The sequence below is a fragment of the Natator depressus genome, chromosome 9 (assembly GCF_965152275.1).
Source record: "Natator depressus isolate rNatDep1 chromosome 9, rNatDep2.hap1, whole genome shotgun sequence".
Classification (NCBI taxonomy): Eukaryota; Metazoa; Chordata; order Testudines; family Cheloniidae; genus Natator; species Natator depressus.
The window spans coordinates 9,334,688-9,355,088 of record NC_134242.1 but is presented as its reverse complement, the minus strand read 5'-3'; the positions used below and the strand labels follow the sequence as shown (position 1 = coordinate 9,355,088).

The 20,401-nt window shown below is 44.0% G+C and overlaps 1 protein-coding gene across 6 annotated transcripts in view; it reads right to left on the bottom strand.

Moving 5' to 3' along the window:
• MCF2L2 (MCF.2 cell line derived transforming sequence-like 2) overlaps positions 1–20,401 on the bottom strand; it is a 330,633-nt gene that overhangs the window by 62,332 nt on the left and 247,900 nt on the right. For all 6 annotated transcript variants that reach the window (XM_074963488.1, XM_074963490.1, XM_074963486.1 and 3 more), the window contains exon 16: positions 448–514. In XM_074963488.1, the coding sequence (XP_074819589.1) occupies positions 448–514 (67 nt within the window). The remainder of the gene's footprint in view (positions 1–447; positions 515–20,401) is intronic.

The window sequence follows — 20,401 nt, the reverse complement described above, 5'->3', positions numbered from 1 at the left end:
TATGGAAGGTCAGAGCTGATAATCACAATGTTCTTTCTGGCGCTGGAATCTATAAAAAAAAACCCCAGGATGTAGACTCTGAAGCCTGATCGTGATGTTTCCAAGTTAACATTGTTAACTATTTCACTGCTGATCCTTTTATGAGAAACATCCTGCTCCCTGGTTTTTGGGGCAGAACTTGAATAGGGCACCACACCTGCCCCCCTATCCTAACTCCTGAAGTAAAATACGTAGAATAGCCTTAATTCTTCACCTTCTTGACTGAAGTGCCTTATAATGGAAAACCTGTGCCTTCTAAACAAGGAATGGGCATTGTGAGTGCTCGGCACCTCACACAGAGTGTCCTATAAAGGGTAAAAAAATCACTGCAAAGAGCAAGCTTATTATTCATTCATTAATAACTCAGAAGATAAATACTGGAAGTTTGCACAGAAGCATTCACCTTACCTCTATTATACTTTGAAGTTCTTCTACATAAACCCGCTCTGTTTCTATAAGTTCATTTATTATGTGGCTAAAAGAAAAAGAGAGAAAGATGGTTATAATAGTTACCAATATTGCAAAGCACAAAATATCTGTTCCTTTTATATCACCACCTCAGGGCTATCCACAAATAATCTATGACACCAAGGGTTACCCTGCTCTCGCTCTTCAACACAGATAAGCAGATAAGCTTAGAAGGGCCAAGTATCCCATTGGGTTGGTATATTTCTCCAACTCAGTTTTAATTTCTCCTCTGCTTAAAATGCATCTTGATTATTTCTGTCACTTTTAGATCTATCTGGGTCACCCTGAGGTCGCTCTGGTGGGGAGGGGAGGAAAAGAGAATTCCTCTGATAGTTTCAGCAATAACATGTTAATAGGAAATAATACAGAGGACTTTGTCTTCCTCGGTTAGGCTTATTTAATTTCTGTTTTGTTTCCATGTTATAAAATAAGAAGAGAAACTAATGATGTTTTCCCCCCAATGCACATGGAACCAATTACGTCAACATGAGTTTGTAATGCAGACATGGCTTCAAGGCACTTGTGGTGTTAACTGAGAGGGAGCTAGAGGAGGTCAGCACTTTATATACCCTACACCCTCCCACCAACCATAGCTGACTTTGCCTAGTTTACCTTGCAGGAAAACAACAATGCTCTGTTTCCATTCTGTTTATTTCAGAGCGACCACGAACATGCGTTAGATATCCTACCGTAAAAACACATCTCTTTTTTAATCCATGAAGACATACCCTTTAGCCTGGAGTACCTTTGCTGCTGGCTGCCATTGGCATTTTACGTACTGTGTTGATTTGACCTTGTGTTGCTATCTCTGAGGTATTAAAAAAAAAATCAAAACAAAACAGGACACCTGGGATAATCCTGAGCCCACACAACTGGACAGCTGGCACTCTGTACCAAGCAACCCTACAGATTTCCCAGGACAGCTACCTCAAAAAGGGGATGATCCTGGCTCAGGTGGCAACCCTAATTTCACCTGCTCTGAAGAGGATTAGATCACAATGCTTGGAATGGTGCTGGCCCATCTACACTAGGCCTCCCAACACTGAGGACATTAGTGGGGTTGAACCAGTGTTAGCAATACTGGGACTTTTTTTTCCAAATTTCACTAGTATATAGTCAAGGTTTATAGTGGTTGGCACAAATAGGGCAAATAAGATACAAAATACACTGTGACTCTCACGTTACTCAGATTGTAAAGAAAGCATAACTGGATTTTTTTCCAAATAAACCCATATTGTCACAGTCAGGTCGTGGGCAGCCAGACCTAGTAGTCAGAGCCAGCGTCTGCGGTCACAAGACTGGAGTCAGCTGGGTCAGGATGCCAGGAGGCTCAGATACCAGCTTCCTCCTTTCCCCAGGGGTGCTCAACCACGGCTCAGCTCCAGGCCCCACCCCTACTCCACCCCTTCCCCCAAGGCCCTACCCCCTCCCTGCTTCTTCCCACCCCTACCCCTCCTCTTCCCGCCCAGTTCCATCCCCTCCCCTGAGCACACCCCGTCCCTGCTCCTTCCCCTCCCCCCAGCACCTCCTGCATGCCGTGGAACAGCTGATCGCTGGAGGCGCTGGGCGGGAAGGGGAGGAACTGATCAGTGGGGCCACCGGTGGGTGGGAGGCACTGGGGGAGATGGGGGGATCTGGCTGCCAGTGGGTGCTAAGCACCCTGGAGCATCCATGGAGTCGGCGCCTAGGGACAAACTGTAGGTCAGAACCACAGCTCAGATGCCAGGAGTCACACCAGGAAATCAAGCAGCGGGAGCGAGAAGCACAAGGCACACAGTCCAGAACAGCGTGGAGCCCAGCTGTTCAGAGAGCTTCCTCTTTCTGCTGCTGGATTAAGTAGGGCCAGCACGCCAACCAAGGTCTCCGGGACTCCACCAATAGGGCTGCAGGGGCGGAGCATCAAACGGGGGCTGAGCGTGATGGGGCCCAGGTAAGCAAGCATCAGCAGGCTGCCAGATGGAAGGTTGGAGCATGTCTGCTCCTGAACACCCAGGTTCGAGACCCAGAGGTCATGACACGTATGAGTAACCAGTTCTATCTGAGCAACCCCATACGTGTAATAGCTTCATTGCTGCCTCTAAGAGACCTGGACATGCTCAATATACCAGTTCCAGCCATGCTGAAGTGCCAGAGGGAAACTGGCATTTAAATAAGACAACTCATTACTCACACCTGATCAGATATGGAAACTGGAAATTATTAACATATCTTTTTACTTCTGCTTCAGTTCTGAAAGTGTTCAGCGTTTGTAGGTTTATTATCTGTTCTGATAGATTATGCGGGCAATGTTATGACAACCATGCTGCACTCCAATGCCACCTTTAATACTGCAATCTCATCCTCCATATGGTGGTCTCTTGATCATGTTTGTTTGCTATTACTGGTATTAATAAAAAGCTTCATTTAAAAAACCCAACACTGCAATGGAGTTCAGCAGAGTTCAATAAGCAAAGATTGGGAATTGAGCCACTTGATCTTCTACACACAGTGTGGATCATCTGGCCCAAAATCCTGCAGTGCATGGGAAGTAATGGGCCACCTCTTCTAATCTTGTTCAGTGCCTATGATAGCAGCTGCAGGGCAAGTCTCAACCGGCTGCATGCTGGGGTTCAAATTACATCCCTCCCTTATAAAGATATACTACAGAAGTGATACTCAGCTCTCAAAGGTCCAGGAGCAAAACTAGCAACAAACATTACCCAAAAGAGCCACACTAGTGGGAATTCATTGTTTCATTTATTCTAGTACTATGTATTCATATGTAAACACTATGACAGGGGAATATTTAGTTTATATATATATTATTCTCACAGCAAAAATGACTGACCAAGTATTATTATTTTATCAACTACAATTGGTTAACAACATTGTAAAAGCATCCTGATTGGTTAATAATTAAATCACACAGTGTTTTAATATCGTGTGCTGCAAAGAGCTGCAGGAGATGCATTAAAGAGCCACCTGCAGCTTGCGAACCTCAGGCTGAGTATCACTGTATTACCATATTCTACTGTGATGGTATAAAATACCCCATTTTAGAACAGGGATACTTCTGTGTTCTGAGTGATTACTGTAGAATATGGGAGTAATGGTTTATAAAGGGTTCTTCAGGCCTGTGTAGCTTTTCCTGAGTGCACGCTCCTTTTGACTTGAGCCAGGCACTCTGTGACAGGCTTCTGCTTTTAGTGCCAAGTTTTGCCTCAAGATATACACATAAACCTCCAGCGGACTTCACTTGGAGCTGCACACACAGAGCTGAGTGCGGTATTTGGACCAAGAAGTGTTTTAAGAACATAGTGTGACTTGCTTTACTTACTAGTTGCGACAAATAAAGCTGTTTCTGGTTACTCTGCATCTTTCTTTTAGTGCAAGCAGTTACTGTCATTCACCTTGATGTTTTGCTAGCTTTTTAATGTTGCAAATGATAATAAAATTAGAAAGAAATAATGAAGACAGAATATGGATAGGTCTTGGAGACAACCATTGAAGACAAGTCCAAGCCACAGGCTAGTAAACCTAATTAATCTAAATGATAAGTCTCAGAGGACCAGTTAAAATTCAGCTAAGGTTACTAGTGGCTAAAAGCTGTTACCATCTGATGGCTGTTTGGTGGCCTATTTGAAAGGAGTTGGGTAGTCCCTGTTTAGTTCACACTGAACCAGCACCACATTTGGCACCCTGGCTAGCAGTCTCAGCGGAGAAGCTAAGGATTAAATTGTCCATGAAGACTGAACAAGTAATACGGCCTGGGAAGAAATGCACACACACATGATGTGCATGGATAAATGCATGTGCAAGCCCCATATCTGCATGAGCAAAATGGTGCTTGCATATGCAAACTCCTATTAAAATGCACATTCACACAGTTTGTACAAAACTGTGGGTTTTGCACATCCAACCACACACATGAATGTGTTTTTTGTGGGCACACTTTAGAGGCCAAGATCCAGGAACTGTTCTTTTACATTTGTGTACATCTAGAGAAACTTCATAAAGTCAGCAGAATTATGCCGTGTTTATTTTAGTGGTCTTTTGATAGCAGAATTTGAACGCAAGTTTTTGAAACATGTCCCCACAAAATCAGATTTTTGAAATATCATTTCTGAATCAGTTTCTAAGACTAACTCATTTTAAAGAAACCTCCAATTCTCTCCACTTCTCTCTCTCGCTCTCTCTTTTAGGGAAGGCCTAAAAACAGAATAAAAAGTCACTACATGCTAAAGAGAAAATCAAGGGCCTGGGTCTGTGCAGCAGCATTGGGAGCTTCAGGGGTTTTATTTAATATTCACAATATAGATTTTTAAAGAACTGTTGCATTGTGTAAAGATATCAGTGCATAAATGTGTCATTTGAGAAGCTGGATAAGGTCATCACAGATGACCCTTATGTATTTGCATACGGCGTGCAGTGATGCTGATTTACCTGAAAACAGGGTGCAGATTTTCCATACATCGTTTGCCCTCTTACAGAGCAGGTTTTACCAGGTCTGAATCTGAAGCTGATGCAGACACTTAGTTTACAAGTGAATCTGAAAAGCAAATTATTCGTCTGCTGGTTTCCTAGTAACCTGCCGTGATAGACAAACAATAGTAGAGTGCCTTTCAAAGGCACAAATTAGAAGAGTCCAACCAGGAAAGGAAGCCTTTAAAACATGTTATTGTCTGACTATGTATAAACGGTTGCATATGGTTTGAAAAGCTTGACTCTTTTCTGGATCATAATTTACGTAGAGATTGTCAGCTCTTAACTTCATTCTTTTGAATATTCACTGTATGAACCCAGATTTTTTTACATTTACCTATTAATTTCCCTCTAATCTTGTTTGGAGCGTAATCTCCAGGCAGAGCATTTAAAGCTACAATTCTTCACACGACGAAACAGTTGCATTAGTGGAGATTCTGCAGGGATGCCTGGGATACGTCCATTAAAATTCCGGGGACCTCACAGAATCTGACAGACTTTTCTTTAATTAGATTTAATGTTATTACTTTTATTTAATTCTATAGGTGAAACATACACGCAGATTTATTACAAATAATAAATACTTTAATATTCACAGTGCTATACACAACTTATTTAACGAATCTTTACATCACCCCATAAGAGACGAGGTCGGTGAGGTAATGTTTTATTGGACCAACTTCTCCACTTTGGGAGGGAGAAGTGAAAGGGTATTTTTTGGCTCGCTCCTGGCTGCCCAACTCCTCGGGCAGCTGCCTCTCCATGCTGCCCTACTTCGAGGAGAGACCAGAAACATAGATGACTGTCCTTTCTCCTTCAAAGACAGGTAAAGTGAATACCATGTAGGTTACTCTATGTGTGCTCTTCATGCACAGATATCAATAGGCATTCTCCATTAGAGGAGAGATTTTCCTTGTTCGCTCAGCCAAAATTTCCCACTCTCTCCACTGCAGAGCTGTATGGTCAATCCCGGAAGTCGACATGTTTAAGTGGTTTTGTGGGCATTATATATAGTCCATGGGAGTCTCTCCATTGTCTTCAATGGGACTTTGTGATTGTCACACACACAGGTGTTGGTGGTAAGAGCTAGTGGTCGGAGCAGGAGTCTAGGCTAATGCTAAAAGCAGAACCAGAGAAGAGAACTAGAGCTGTAGTCAGGAGGCAAGCCAATGCTTGAAGCCATGAGTCAGGAGCCAGAACAAAACCAAAGGGCGGAGCTGGAGGCGTGGTCAGGAGACAGAACCAGGAGTTAGGAATCAGGAGTTCAGAGGCAGTCAGGGATTAGGGCTGGAGCAGAGCAGGCAAGGGGGGAGCAAGGGTGGACAGGAAGCAGGTCTGGTTCAGCTGCGGGCATGGAACGCATTGAGCAGCCACTGTGCAGCTGTTGCTACAGGGCTTAAATGATGATCTCTTAACTCTTCTGATCAACCAGGGAGCACCTGCAGGTTTATTGGGCCCAGACAACCTCACTGGGTTGCTAGTCAACTGAGCCCAGAGGCAACTGAGTTCCTGACAGTGATCAGCATTTCTTTATTTCATCTTCTTTATTTTTCCATTACGGTCTTTCAGATCTTCGCTGTCTGGTCTGCTTAAACCTTCAATTAAATATATAATCTTCAATGATAAAGGCTTGATTATGTCCCTATGCAATAAAAACAGCCTTACTATGTCAGACCAATGGTCCATTTAGCCCAATATCCTGTCTCCAACAGTGGCCAGCACCAGAGCTTCAGAGGGCATGTATAGAACAGGGCAATTTTTGGAGGGATTGCTCCGTCATCCCTTCTTGACTTCTGGCAGTCAAACAGTTAAGGTCACCCCAAGCATGGTCCCTGATCGTCTTGGCTAATACCCACAGATGGACCTATCTTCCTGAACTTATCTAGTTCTTTTTTGAACCCACTTATACATTTGGCCATCATAACATCCCCTGGCAGTGAGCTCCACAGGTTAATTGTACGTTATGTAAAAAATACTTCCTCTTGTTTGTGTTCAACCTGCTGCCTATTTATTTCATTGGATGTCCCTGGTTTTTGTCTTTTGGGAAAAGGTAAATAACACTTCTCTATTCACATTTCCATACTATTCATGATTTTACAGAGCTCTATCATATCCCTCATTAATGCCTCTTTTCTAAACCAGACAGTCCTCATCTTTTTAGTTTCTCCTCTTAGGGAAGCCATTTCATACTCTTGATCATCTTTGTTGCCCAGTTCCACTATATCCTTTTTAAGATGGAGCAACCAGAACTGGACACAGTACTCAATGGTGAGGGCCCACCACTGATTTGTAAAGAGGGATTATGATATTTTCTGTTTTATTATCTATCTCTTTCCTAATTCTTCCTAGCATTCTGCTAATTTTTTTGCCTGCCGCTGCACATTGACCTGAAGTTTTCGGAGAACTCCCCATGATGATTCCAAGGTCTCTTTTTTGAGTGGTAACAGCTAATCTAGAACTCATCATTATATATGTGTAATTGGGATTATTTTTTCCAATGTAAGAACTGTGTAGGGGACAGGCAACTCCGCACTGTTCCCTTTCACTTAACATTCTTCTGCTATTTCTTCCATCGTGGTTTGGCCTTGTAAATAAATCCTATACTGATAATCCTCTCTGACTGCACAATTTAAGAGAGTTCACTCTTGGCCTTTTGAACTCACATTAAAGGTGCATCTGTTAGTCCTCATTAGCTGGGACAAAGAGGAGGGTGTCTGAATCATACCTCGGCACCTAGGGCATTCCCATGTTTTAAATTTAAAATAATCCAGTGAGCACACTCTCTGGTGTTGTAAACTGGAGAGTCCATAACAATTTCAGCCTACAAGATAAAGGCCATCCTCAAGCAGGGGTGTGGTGGGGAGGTGTCTGGGAAAGAAGTCTGTGACAACTGGGTATGCAGTGTGCACTCAGAGGTTTATTTAGGAGGAGTGGGTTACCAGTGAATAGCTCAGTCACCTTCACTATTCAGCTAACAAGGCAGGTCCACTGAAACCAATCATGCATTTACTGATCATTTGTTCTAGAGTTTCCCATATAAATACATTGTTTTTCTTCATCAGAGCAGCGATAAACAGGATTAAATAGAGCTGATGCTTTCTCTCTTTTGCTATCCAAAGGCTCCATTGGTTGTCACCAGACTGGACTCAGAGGCTACATGCATTACCGCCTGCTTATACAGGATTTGACACTGAAGGCACTAGTTACAGTACGTATAAACAAGCTCTGGCATGGAACAATGTGAAGTCCCAAAAGGAGGATTTGGGAAATTCTTGTTGTTTATTCACAGGACAAATGAACCATTCAGTTTACTTGGACAAGTTTATTGGTAGAGATGTCATCCAAGGACTTGAACCTTTACGGAGAAGGAGAGACATCATGTGCTTCAGCAGAGAGCTAGAGAATAATCTCATACCCGGGAGTCCTTACTTTGTTAAATTCTCTACATAGTGCATCCTAGTCCACTTTCGGAACCGGAGAATCAAAAAATCTGCAAATTGAACTTATCTCCACTGGGGTCAGGAATGCCCAAATTTTATTCCCAGCTCTGACACTGACTCCCTTTGCAACCTTGCACAAGTCTCTTAACTTCACTTTGTCTCGATTGCCCCATTGGCATTATCTGGTTGTGTTAGAGCTGCTTAGTCCTCAGCCCTCAAGAAGCAGATGGGTAGAGCATCAGCATGCCGGGCGAAGTCCATTGTGCAGTCGTAGATATGTGCAATTTGAAGATGAAAAGTGGGAGCACAGCTGGGCCAATATTGAATGTTTAGCTTTAGCGTTAGGTTTTAAATGCTGAAAATGTCAGGATGCAGACATCGCCAGAACAGGGCATATAAGGCCACACCATTTGAACTGGCCTTATCCATCATCTCTGAATTGTCCCCTCAGTTATGCAGGGAGTTTTTCATATGGAAGCATATATCAAGTAGACAAGCATGAATGACAATCCATTCAACATGTGGTTTACATAATAGGGCCGAGGAAAGCTTACTTCAGCACAATAGATATTTAAAGTCAATAAGTAGGACTTTTGATATAATTTCCCCCCTGACTTTCACTAATTAATTACTAAATGCTCAACTACCACAGTGGTGTGTGTGGGTTAGATAGTCAGAAAATATTTTTATCACCACTATACAGATGGAAAAACTGAGGTAAAGAGGTTAACAGACCAAGATCACAGTGTCAGAATCAGGATTAGGACTTGGTAGTTCCTGGCTCCCCATCCTCTTTTCAGGTGATGTAGTTAATTTGGTTGCTTATTACCAAACTATTTGTTGGTTAAGTCAGCTAATTATGAGATATAAAACAGTTCCCTGTGGCCAGGTATTTTGAGAGCACTATATGTGGGGCTACTTCTTATATGCAAAGGGATCCAGTCTCTTTGGAAAAGGCAAAGCACGGAGTGTAAAAAAAGTGGCACCTGTGGTGAGATTCAACTACAACCGAGATATATTTCTTCTCATTCGAGTTTCAGGCGCAGCCATGTGTATATCTGTCAATATAATGCTGCAGTTCATCAGGAACTGTCTGTACTGAATAGACATCATTCTTCAACAAAATCTCTTTCTGTCATTTGGGAAGAGGAATAAGTCCCAGAGAAAGATCTTCAGAAATTCTCTTGGTATTGACACCTCCTCATCAATTATTGGGAGTGGACCACATCCACCCTAACTGAATTGGCTTTCAGCATTGGTTCTCCACTTGTAAGTTAACTCCCTTCTCTTCATGTGGCATATAATACAGCCAGACTCACCCGGCGGCGCCTCCTGCTGTTTGTCCTTGGGAATTAGCTCGTCAGCCTCTGGAGCACCCTCTGCTGTCCTGTGATCCACCTTACCGCTGGCCCCAGTCCCTCCCAGGACCCGGTGCCTCCTCCCACTGGGGTGCTGCCCCCTGGCAGTAAACCCCAACAATCCCTGAGGGTCTCCCCTCCCTGGGGAACCCCCACCCATTACCCCCACCTCGCCTCAGTCTTGGCTACTGCCAGTCATCGCTTAGCCCCGCTCCCCGGGGCAAACTGCAGTGTACCACTCTGCAGTGTACCACATCACAGGTGAGGGGGTTTGGACGTGCTGCCTCTCTCTACCCATGGGCTGCCCCCTTGCAACCACAGTACCTAACAGGTCCTAATCTAGGCCTCGCAGCCTGGGGGTTTCCAGGCCAGAACTCTCCTGCTCCCAAGGCCTTTCCCCCTCAGCCCTGCTCCAATCTCAGGTTCCTGCAGCCAGTCGCTTCCCTCTCTGAACACAGAGAGAGACTCTGGCTAAGCGTCAGCCTAGCAACCCCTCTATAGGCCCAGCTGTGGCCTCACTGGGGCATGGCCCAGCTGCGGCCATTTCCCCAATCAGCCGAGTTTCTCTTGCCCTCAGCCCTGGCTCTCTCCCAGGGCTGGCTTTTAAGCCCCACAGGGCAGGAGCGAGTAACCACCCCGCTACAGACAATATATATTTATGCGTGTATCTGTCATTTTCACTCCATGCATCTGAAGAAGTGGGTTTTTTACCCACGAAAGCTTATGCCCAAATAAATCTGTTAGTCTTTAAGGTGTCACCGGACTCCTAGAAACTTTCTGTGTCTATAATTACAAGATACCAAAGTCAAAGTTCCACTTGAATGAATTTGTTAGTAGTCATGAAGATCTTTTACCCCTGTTTAAGGAGAAGATTATGTGGGACTGATCCATGACACAAGTGTCTCTTGAACGTTGGACAGTGGACAGTGTTTTTGAACTAGGAAATGAACTATTAGCACGAGGAGAGAATGCCAAACATCCCTCCTAAAAGCAACTATCTTGGTGGCAATTAATACTTGTAAACTGCTTTGAAAATTGAAAGTGCTAATTTTATTGGCCTTGATTCTGCTCCCACTGAAGACAATAAGGGCAAGTCTCCACTACAAAATTAAGTCGACCTAAGTTATGTTGATGTACAGCCCCTGCGGTTTTACATGTTCATGCTACGCTCCTTGTGTCAGCGGTGCACACCGTCACCAGGAGCTCTTGCTCCAATTTAACTGCCAGCGTGAGGCATGGTGGGATGATTTCTGAAAGGCAGCCACAGTTTGTGTAAGCAATGCAGCGTCTACAACGACCTAACGACATCAACTTAAGTGCTCTACTTCTCGCGGCTTACATTGACCTAACTCTGTAGTGTAGACCAGGCCTATGATTTTTGCCATACTACTGCACATAAGAAAGAAATCCCTCTGTGAAAGCTTTGACCTCATTAAACTTAATTTGCATCTCAGGATTGGAAACAGGGAGTCAAACTGTTAAAAACTTTGGTTCAATTCCGGGTCGGGTTTATCAATATTTCTTAACTCTCCCGTTCAGTTTCAGTTCAGACACTAAGTTGTTGGGTAACCAGTACATCCACTTTGAACCAGTTCAGATAAATTTCCTGGAGATTAATGTCTCGTGCTCTTATGTTTGCATTATAACTCCTAGAAAAAGAATACAATGATAAAGATTTCTTTCATTGCAGAAAAATTATTCACTTTTTAAACAAGGTATTTGCACGCATTGCATCCTCCAGAATTCTGTCAGTCATATTTGCCTGCTAAGGTGACAAAATGAATTTCAGCCCAGAAAATGCCCTATCTACTCTGACTTGCATAGCAGGAACAAACACTCAGCAGGAAGCAGGAGCAGAGAAGAGTCGAAGAGGGGAGGGAGGCGTTCTAGGAGGTTTCGGGCAGTCCTCCACCTGGGATTAAAAGGCAGGTGAACTACTAATCCCAGAACCACTCTCTCCCCATCTTCTCATCTCATCCAATGACTTCCTAGGAAGTGTAGTCTCTGTCCCTCTCTCTCCAGGATTGGAACAGAGAGACACCCTGCCACAGCATCCCCAAGGCCCCACCTTAGCGCCTCATTATTGAACCTCTTATTTTGAATCAGTTACCAGTTTTTGTATTTTTGGGTTCAGTTCCAGTTCGGGTTGAATACAACTGAGAGGTTTTCCGTTCTGGTTCAGTTCCAGTTCACTCAAAAAACCTCTCTGAACCAGTTTCAGGGTAAGGTTCGGGTTCAGTTCGACTCCCCAACTGGAAACCTGAGACCACTTTGTTTTGATCCTGTTAAGAGCTCTAGATGCTGAGATTTTTAACACTCCACTTGTTGATGATCCCCTGAGAGAAAGAATGGACATTCATTTTTAGGACCAAAGCTGGTGGATGTTGTCGTGTTATGGAGTATTTCCAGTAAACCACTAAGTTACCACTTTAACCTTTTTTTTCCCTCCGGCCCAACTCCATCCCACTGGTAACATTCATTTTGGCTATTTCTGTTTCTGTTGCACGGGACTTCCTTCCTTTCAATCTTTTGTCTCCCACTCTTTCTTGTTCAGCTCTCAGTTCCAATTGCCGCTGTTGAAGCCTCTTTTCTTTAAAAGTCAAAATTTTGGTTTTTACCGTGAGTCAACAACATGATACTGTTGCAGAGAGGAAAAAAAGCAAACACCATTCAAGGGTGCATGAGCAGAAGTCTCGTAAGCAAGACACGAGAAATTATTCTTTCATCTACTCAGCACTGATAAGCCCTCAGCTGGAATACCATGTCCATTACTGGGCAGCACACTTAGGGAAAGATGTGGAGAAGCTGGAGAAAGTCCAGAGAAGCAAAAAAATATAAGGTCTGGAAGACATGACCTATGAGGAAAGATGGAAAACATTGGGTTTGTTTAATCTGGAAAAGAGAAGACTGATACCAGACTTTAACCATGTAAAAGGCTGTTATAAAGAGGAGGGTGATAAATTGTTCTCCTTATCCACCAAGGACTGAACAACTAGTCCTGGGCTGAAATTGCAGCAAGGGAGGCTTAGGTTGGACATTAGAAAGAAAAAAAAACTTTCTCACTGAAAGGGTAGTTAAACTCTGGAACAAATTACCTAGGGAGGCCGTAGAATCTCAATCTGTCAGTCACTAAAGGATTATAAGAACAGGTTAGGCAAACACCTGTCAGGGATGGTCTAAATAATATTTAGTCCTACCTCAGTGCAGGGGACTGGTCCCTTCCAGTCCAGCCTAGCTACGATTTGATTTGATTTTTTAAATCTTTAATGCTAAAGTACTTCCTTAGTACTAATGCCTATGGTTTCATTCTTGTTAATAAAAATAGATTTAATGGGGCATCTGCAGTCTTGCAAGCACAGCGTCTCCTATTCAGCTGTTCCAACTGCTAAACCTATAAGGACTGGCCTCTTTCCATGAACTGTCAATATAAAAATCAAGCCTATATTTTACCTTTTCAAAAACATTTCCTAAAAGCTGTTCCTTTCTACTAGACAGGTGTGGAATGTCCATCTTTGTTGTCTGTTTCTGGCTTTACACTGGTAATGGAGACAGGTATGCTATATGATCAAATTTATTGACTTCCAGTGGTGAGTTACATTTGCTCTTTTCTAACCAACTAGTTGGCTATATTCCATTCTGAGGGGATTCCATACAGATACAGGGATCTGTGCCAGCAAATCCTGATGCAGAAACAAGGCCTGTGAATGGCATCAAGACAACTAGAAAATACGTCAGTGGGATTGCACACAGGTGCAGCCAACACCGGCTACAGATGGCAGATCTGCTTTGGCATCTGAGCAGGCCACTACAGAGGAAGCTGGTTTGAGAGTAAGTAGTGATTGTGTGATCAGAAACCAGGTGAGGCTTGGAGACAGCAGTTGGTAATTCATTGTGTTAGTTTGTAGCTATTTGAATTTTTTTTTAAAGGGAAGATGTCGGTGGATACTGATTCCTGCCATGTGACAGGGGTACCGGCCTTTGTAACCTGCCCCAATCAGGTGACAAAGTGGATTTGTCTTTTAACAGCACTCCTGTAAGACATGCTTTCATTACAAATAGTGGTGTTTTTAATAATGTAAAAAGGGCCATGGTGTGTATTCTTTAAACAGGATTCATAAAAGCCAGTCTATGCTGGCAAAAAGAAAAGGAGGACTTGTGGCACCTTAGAGACTAACAAATTTATTTGAGCATAAGCTTTCGTGAGCTACAGCTCACTTCATCGGAGGCATTCAGTGGAAAATACAGTGGGGAGATTTATATACATAGAGAACATGAAACAGTGAGTGTTACCATACACACTGTAACCAGAGTGATCACTTAAGGTGAGCTATTACCAGCAGGAGAGCGGGGGGGGGGGACCTTTTGTAGTGATAATCAAGGTGGGCCATTTCCAGCAGTTCACAAGAATGTCTGAGGAACAGTGGGGGGTGGGGGAGAATAAACAGCAAACAGGGAAAGATTAAGAATGAGCTCTCAAAACTGGATACTCTCATAAAAAACCAACCTTCCACACAAACTTCCTCGTGGCTGGACTTTACAAAAACTAGACAAGCCATTTACAACACACACTTTGCTTCTCTACAAAAGAAAAAGGACACTAAACTATCTAAACTACTACATGCCACAAGAGGCCACAACAGTGGTTCCCTTAACCCACCCAGCAATATTGTTAATCTATCCAACTATCTTAGCCCAGCAGAAGAATCTGTCCTATCTCGGGGCCTCTCCTTCTGCCCCTCCACCCCCATGAACACGATACAGTTCTGTGGTGACCTAGAATCCTATTTTCGACATCTCCGACTCAAGGAATATTTCCAACACACCTCTGAACAACATACTAACCCACAGAGACCTTCCTACCTAGACTACAGAAAGAAGGATTCTGGGTGGACTCCTCCTGAAGGTCGAAACAACAGACTGGACTTCTACATAGAGTGCTTCCGCCGACGTGCACGGGCTGAAATTGTGGAAAAGCAGCATCACTTGCCCCATAACCTCAGCTGTGCAGAACACAATGCCATCCACAGCCTCAGAAACAACTCTGACATCAAAATCAAAAAGGCTGACAAAGGAGGTGCTGTCATCATCATGAATAGGTCGGAATATGAACAAGAGGCTGCTAGGCAGCTCTCCAACACCACTTTCTACAAGCCATTACCCTCTGATCCCACTGAGGGTTACCAAAAGAAACTACACTATTTGCTCAAGAAACTCCCTGAAAAAGCATAAGAACAAATCTGCACAGACAGACCCCTGGAACCCCGACCTGGGGTATTCTATCTGCTACCCAAGATCCATAAACCTGGAAATCCTGGGCACCCCATCATCTCAGGCATTGGCACCATGACAGCAGGATTGTCTGGCTATGTAGACTCCCTCCTCAGGCCCTACGCCACCAGCACTCCCAGCTATCTTCGAGACACCACTGACTTCCTGAGGAAACTACAATCCATCGGTGATCTTCCTGAAAACACCATCCTGGCCACTATGGATGTAGAAGCCCTCTACACCAACGTTCCACACAAAGATGGACTACAAGCCATCAGGAACAGTATCCCCGATAATGTCACGGCAAACCTGGTGGCTGAACTCTGTGACTTTGTCCTCACCCACAACTGTTTCACATTTGGGGACAATGTATACCTTCAAATCAGCGGCACTGCTATGGGTACCCGCATGGCCCCACAATATGCCAACATTTTTATGGCTGACTTAGAACAACGCTTCCTCAGCTCTCGTCCCCTAATGCCCCTACTCTACTTGCGCTACATTGATGACATCTTCATCATCTGGACACAAGGAAAAGAAGCCCTTGAGGAATTCCACCATGATTTCAACAATTTCCATCCCACCATCAACCTCAGCCTGGACCAGTCCACACAAAAGATCCACTTCCTGAACACTACGGTGCTAATAAGCGATGGTCACATAAACACCACCCTATACTGGAAACCTACTGGCCGCTATTCCTACCTACATGCCTCCAGCTTTCATCCAGACCACACCACACGATCCATTGTCTACAGCCAAGCTCTACGATACAACCGCATTTGCTCCAACCCCTCAGACAGAGACAAACACCTACAAGATCTCTATCAAGCATTCTTACAACCACAGTACCCACCTGCTGAAGTGAAGAAACAGATTGACAGAGCCTGAAGCAAATACTCACCAGCAACCACATACCACACAACAGAACCACTAACCCAGGAACCTATCCTTGCAACAAAGCCCGTTGCCAACTGTGTTCACATATCTATTCAGGGGACACCATCATAGGGCCTAATCACATCAGCCACACTATCAGAGGCTCGTTCACCTGCACATCTACCAATGTGATATATGTCATCATGTGCCAGCAATGCCCCTCTGCCATGTACATTGGCCAAACTGGACAGTCTCTACGTAAAAGAATAAATGGACACAAATCAGACATCAAGAATTATAACATTCAAAAACCAGTCGGAGAACACTTCAATCTCTCTGGTCACTCGATTACAGACCTAAAAGTGGCAATTCTTCAACAAAAAAACTTCAAAAACAGATTCCAACAAGAGACTGCTGAATTGGAATTAATTTGCAAACTGGATACAATTAATTTAGGCTTGAATAAAGACTGGGAGTGGATGGGTCATTACACAAAGTAAAACTATTTCCCCATGTTTATTCCTCCCCCCCCCGCCACTGTTCCTCAGACGTTCTTGTCAACTGCTGGAAATGGCCCACCTTGATTATCACTACAAAAGGCTCTTTCCCCTCCGCTCTCCTGGTGGTAATAGCTCACCTTAAGTGATCTCTCTCATTACAAAAAGAAAAAAGAAAAGGAGTACTTGTGGCACCTTAGAGACTAACCAGTTTATTTGAGCATGAGCTTTCGTGAGCTACAGCTCACTTCATCGGATGCATAGCATATTGTGGAAATGCATCCGATGAAGTGAGCTGTAGCTCACGAAAGCTCATGCTCAAATAAACTGGTTAGTCTCTAAGGTGCCACAAGTACTCCTTTTCTTTTTTCTTTTTGCGAATACAGACTAACACGGCTGTTACTCTGAAATCTCTCATTACAGTGTGTATGGTAACACCCATTGTTTCATGTTCTCTATGTATATAAATCTCCCCACTGTATTTTGCACTGAATGCCTCCGATGAAGTGAGCTGTAGCTCACGAAAGCTTATGCTCAAATAAATTTGTTAGTCTCTAAGGTGCCACAAGTACTCCTTTTCTTTTTGCGAATACAAACTAACACGGCTGCTACTCTGAAACCAGTCTATGTTGGGTGGTTTGTGCCGAACAGACTATCCTGGCAACATTCTATAGGGGGATCCTCTTTTAATTCTCAGTTTGTACAGTGCCTAGCACAATGGGGTCCTGTCTATGACTATGGCAATAGAAATAACAATAATTGTTCCAAGAGGAAGCTAGTGTATATGCACACCCAGTGACACACATTGCTATCCAGCAAACCCAAACCGTGCCAGAAGAGTGACTTGTTAAGATTAATTTATGTTTGATTAAAGCATCACTAGTTGCTATTTGTGTAGGCAGAAGCTATATAAATAGCAACATTAAGTCCAAATGTCAGCTCAAACAAGTGAACAATCCCATCTATGGACACAGAAATGCTCAGCTCGAAGAGAGGGTGCTGAGAAATACTGGCGTCTATCCCAACTTCAAGATTTTATTTATGTCCTTGGATAAAATCAATTGATCCAATGCACCCCCTGCTGCCTCTATCCCCACAGTCTGCCCCCTTCAGCCTTCTCCAGCCGGTCCATCCTTGTGCAAAGTTTCCCCTGCCTGTCCTATCTTGCACTGTATTCCCCCAGCCTGCTTCCTTTGTTACCCTTGGGCTCTTCACCCCCGCCAGCCAGTCCTTTGTACAGCTAATTGTTTTCTCTTCCTGCTCCTGGCTTCCCATTCCAGGCTGGCGGGGTGCCAGCCGGAGGAGCACTGAGAACAGAGGAGACAGTCTCCCTGTCCCCGCTGCTGGCACCACCGCATGTCCAGAGAGGAGAAGCAGTAATCGCAGGGTACCTGCAGCCCCGCCACGTGGGTGAGATCCCAGCAGGGCTGCAGGAATGAGTGATGGAATGGCTGACAAAGGCACAAGTGTCCTGCCCACTGCATGGTGCCTGTCAGCTCACCTTCCATGCCAGCATTAGGGTCCATATTTGCAGATCCCTCTGCAGGACTGGGGCCTATAAATGCAGGATTGTTTTACGAAACAGTTCAGTGAATATGTAAGACACAGAAAACCTACAACATTCTAGAAAGATGTGAAAAGATTTTTTTTTTAAAAGATCAAGCATTCAGTTCATCATTCTTCATTTCTCATTGCTAAACTGCTTGATGGAAAACTATGCCGATGAACAAAAACCCATTTTAGAAGGCAGAAAACTGAATACCCAGACTTTCAAAAGGGTCTAGTGATGTTGGATGCATAAATTTCTGGCTACAGGCCCAGATTAAGGCATAAGTAGATGCCTAGAACCCCAGTATCTGGGATCAAGTGTCTTCAGACTCTCAGCTTTCGTTAAAAAAGGAGAAAAAGGTACAAGTTTCTAGTGTTTACTGTTGCAAATAAACTAGCCACAACTGAAATGTGAATTGAACATAACGTAGTGATGTTTCCTGAGTCTGAAGCCAGCCTGAATCAACAGTTCTGAGAAATACCCCATTCATCTTAATAGTTTCTTAACTGTGAAGCCTCCTACCCTGGGGGAAACCCCTGGCAACAGCACACTAGTGGAGGACTCCGTATGTGTATGTGTATGTATGTGAGAGCCCTCACTGTCACAACCCTATCTTAACTCTGGTGTAGAAAGGTCAGAAAAAGCCCTGACATACGAAGTCCTCTCCTAGGTTGCATGAATCCTCTCTCCTTCAAGACAGATCTCAGCCCCCCTGAAGACAGGTAGAGGTAGTCCACGGTCTCATAAGACATAGCCCAGTGCTCTATGCACTGGATCATCCTGCCCCTAGAATGCCAAAAAAAAAACCCATAGAGGGGTAGGAATGTCCATAAACTTCAACGCATGGGTTTTTTCCCCCAACTGGGAGGATCTCCTACTTGTTTCTTTTGGGGAGGGGATGAGAATACTTTGTGTCCTCCCTAGAAATAAAGATTTAATGGCAATTACGAGGCCTCCCTTTTGGGATACCCATGAAAGCCATATACCATCAACTCAGAGGTCCGAACCCTCCACCTAACTGCCTGGGCTGGCTGCTCCTCCCCCTGCTGCCTGGCCTACTCAGGAACTGTGCAGTCCCTGCTGTCAGCTGCTCCTGAAATCCCACTCAGAGGGAGTTTTATTGCCAACCCTTTCTGCCTTATGAAGTCTAAACCATATAGGATCTTCCATGGGATTAAAGCAGGGTGACCAGATGTCCTGTTTTTATAGGGATAGTCCGTTTTTTGGGACTTTTTCTTATATAGGCACCTATTATCCCCCCACCCCCATCCCGTTTTTTCACCATTGCTATCTGGTCACCCTAGATTAAAGGCAAGGGTGGGATATGCCACAGAAGTGCAGTGTCCGCACATCCTTTGATGGAGCTGATCTGGCTTCCCTCTGAATATAGTAGCCCAGGGGACCCTTGCATCCTTTGTTAGTATCTTGTCCCACAGTGCTGAGTACATAGTTAAGGTTACAAGACCCTTTCTATTCTGAATCGTAATTCTGACTCTACATGAGGGACCAAAACCAACCTCCTGATTGGTCTGAAATTCCTCATACTTATGGTGGTAGTGTGTTGGAGGTGATTTTTTTGTGGGTGCTTCCTTGTTGAAAATCTGAAGTGAATTCCCTGAGCCAGTTTTCAATGCCAGAGCTCTGGCTTTTGCAGGAAATGTCTGGCAATTATTTGTCCACACTTAACCTGAACTTGTCACGGATGCTTCTGCCAGGTCACGCACAGTGAAGGTTTCCATTCCCTTGTAGTCATGGCAATGGTGTTATCCTATTTATCAATTAGCCTCAGTGAGGAGGAAAGCTGAGGGAGGCTGGTGGTTGAGGGGATTTCCTCAGACTAGGTCAGTCTAATGAACAACTGCTCCATTTAAGAAAAGGGAGTTTTGATAAAAGTGAAAGCTTGGGAGAGGAGGGGGGGTTTAACAAAACAAAAAAGCCTAAACATTTCAAATTGCTACAAAAGAATTAGCAAAAGAAAAACCATAAGCAGGTGACATGGGGTGTACAACAAACTACATGAGTAGAAAATAGTGTCGAACATAAGGGTTAAGGCTTTAATCACACTTATGACAGAAACTTAGGGCCAATTTCAAAAGGTCCTGGTTAAGATGACGTTGCTGGCACGTCAGTGAGGGGGTGTGAGTGTGAGAGGATCTAATGCTATTCTAGTTGATATCGGTTCCATGCCACTTTCATCAGATAGTATCTCACCTCCTCCCAGTAGTGTATTAAATCAGTATTTCTCAATGACCAGTCCATGGTATCAAAAAGGTTGAGAAACACTGCATTAAATGAGGTGACTAACATCTGTAACATGTGGTTTGTTCTCTCTCCCATCCTGTCCCCAGGGGAAGAACTGTGTGCGCAGTGTAGGGCTTTGTTAGGGTTTTGTTTTGTGGGGGTTTTTTTAAGTACATGCTGCTCTGTGTTTATGTTAAGCTA